General features: G+C 64.7%; 1 protein-coding gene across 1 annotated transcript in view; it reads right to left on the bottom strand.

Annotated features, from left to right (window-relative positions):
• The window catches only part of TCERG1L (transcription elongation regulator 1 like), a 115,077-nt gene that overhangs the window by 1,987 nt on the left and 111,342 nt on the right, over positions 1 to 1,748 (bottom strand). Inside the window, exon 11 of the mRNA XM_039835982.1 lies at positions 367 to 485. Within this exon, the coding sequence (XP_039691916.1) occupies positions 367 to 485 (119 nt within the window). The remainder of the gene's footprint in view (positions 1 to 366; positions 486 to 1,748) is intronic.

The raw sequence follows: 1,748 nt of genomic DNA, 5'->3' as shown, positions 1-1,748 counted from the left end.
CTCTGCTGTTTATTTTGCACGTTTACTCCTTGGTCGTGAGGTCAGGAGCTGACCTCCTATCTCGAGGTGAGAGATTGATTAGTCATTTAGGCCACGGGGTCAGGGCTGCTGACGCCTGAAGCCACCCCGGGCCGAGCAGGGGGGCTCTGGTGTGTTTGGCACCTGTGTAGAGGTGCGGGGGTGGGGCGGGTCCTTCGCCGAGGACACGGGAGAGACGGGGCTCCCCGGGGGGGCCTCCACGAGCACAGTTCTGACATCCTGGGACGTCGGGTTACACGGCTACGGAGCGGACCTCAGAAGCCCCTTACAGTGATCGCAAGCCCCGGCCCCGGCCCCGGCCAGTGCCCGGCGCGTTTCTCTCCGTACCTGGGCGACACTTTGGACTCCTCCAGGAGCTTCCTGAACTCCTCCCTGGCTAGCAACAGTTTACTTCTCTTTTCCTTGTATTCTTCTTTGATCCTCGTCTTGACAAACTGTTCGAATATCTGAAAACACACACAGGACAAAAGCGTCAAAAGGCCGCACATCAGACATGAAATCTGGCGTCTCAAACGCCGCATGAGAAGCGCGAGCCTTTTCTCCACGGTCATGGGAGCTACACGCAGCGGCCCTGCGCGGTGGCGGTCCCCGTGAAACCGCGTGTCTAGGGCCCCGAGCCCTGACTCCCGCGGGGCTGGCACGCACCTCCGCGTCCAGGTGCCGGCCGGGGCCCACCGCTGTGTCCGGCCGCTCGACGAACCCCGACCACGGAGCTGTGGAGCCGCCGGCAGCTCGGCCAGCCTGGCACCGAGGCCGCGCGTCTCCCGTCCGGACCCCGAGGGCAGCGTCTGCAGCCAGGCGCTGTCCTGAGTCCTATGTCGTGGCCGGCAGCACACACGGACACGGGGCTTGGTCTGGCCGCTTCCCACCGTGACATAATTGTCATTCGAGTCTCCAAAAGTGACTTTAACTCGAAAAAGGAAGTCAACCAGCATCTCTGACTCCCCACATGGTGGTCGCCAAGACTCCCTGTGACCGTGGGGCTCGCGGGATGAGGTCGGCCTCCCCAGGGGTCATGAGCCCCCAGGCTATCGGCGTGGACATGACCAAGCAGGAGGCCTGAGCCGGACTCTGCACACGCCCCAGTTGGGCTGTGTGCGTGTCGAAGGCCAGCCAACCCACGGAGCCCCCTCAGGACGATGCAGAGGTGGCCTGGCGGGCAGGCCCAGTGACAACTGGACAGGCCTTTGGGCCCTGGAAGCCGCCGTGGCACCGCGGCACTGCCAAACTCTGGCAGTGGCCCCCAGGGTCGTCCTCCCTCTGTTGGGTACAGACGGCTCGCTGACTGGCTTCCACTCGGATCACTGCTGCGGACCGAAGGGGGAACACGGCGCTGTAGGCCCTATGCCGTCCGGGCCCCGGGGACACAGGGCTGTCAGCCCCCATGCCGTTAGGGCCTTGGGGACAGTCATGGGCAGCAAACTGGGGAGGTCTGCGTCCGAGCAGAAACAGACGAGGGATGAGGAGGCCGCGGGGAGGCTCACGCACGACCCTCTGCCGAGGCCGGGGAGAGCGGCTCCGCGGTCGAGGCCGGAGTGTGCGGGGCATCGCAGCCCCCGCCGGGGGGAAGGGCTGGGAGGTGCGGACGCGCCGATGAGCAGGGGCTCCTGGCGTCACCCCATCTATGGGATTATAAGCAGGAAATGCGTCTCCGGAGGACACAACGGTGGAAAAAACATTTGCGACGAGGACTGAGACGGAGCACGGAG

Source organism: Pteropus medius, unplaced genomic scaffold (assembly GCF_902729225.1).
Source record: "Pteropus medius unplaced genomic scaffold, Ma_sr-lr_union100, whole genome shotgun sequence".
Lineage (NCBI taxonomy): Eukaryota > Metazoa > Chordata > Mammalia > Chiroptera > Pteropodidae > Pteropus > Pteropus medius.
The sequence above is the reverse complement of the archived record's forward strand: the minus strand, read 5'-3'. Positions and strand labels throughout refer to the sequence as shown.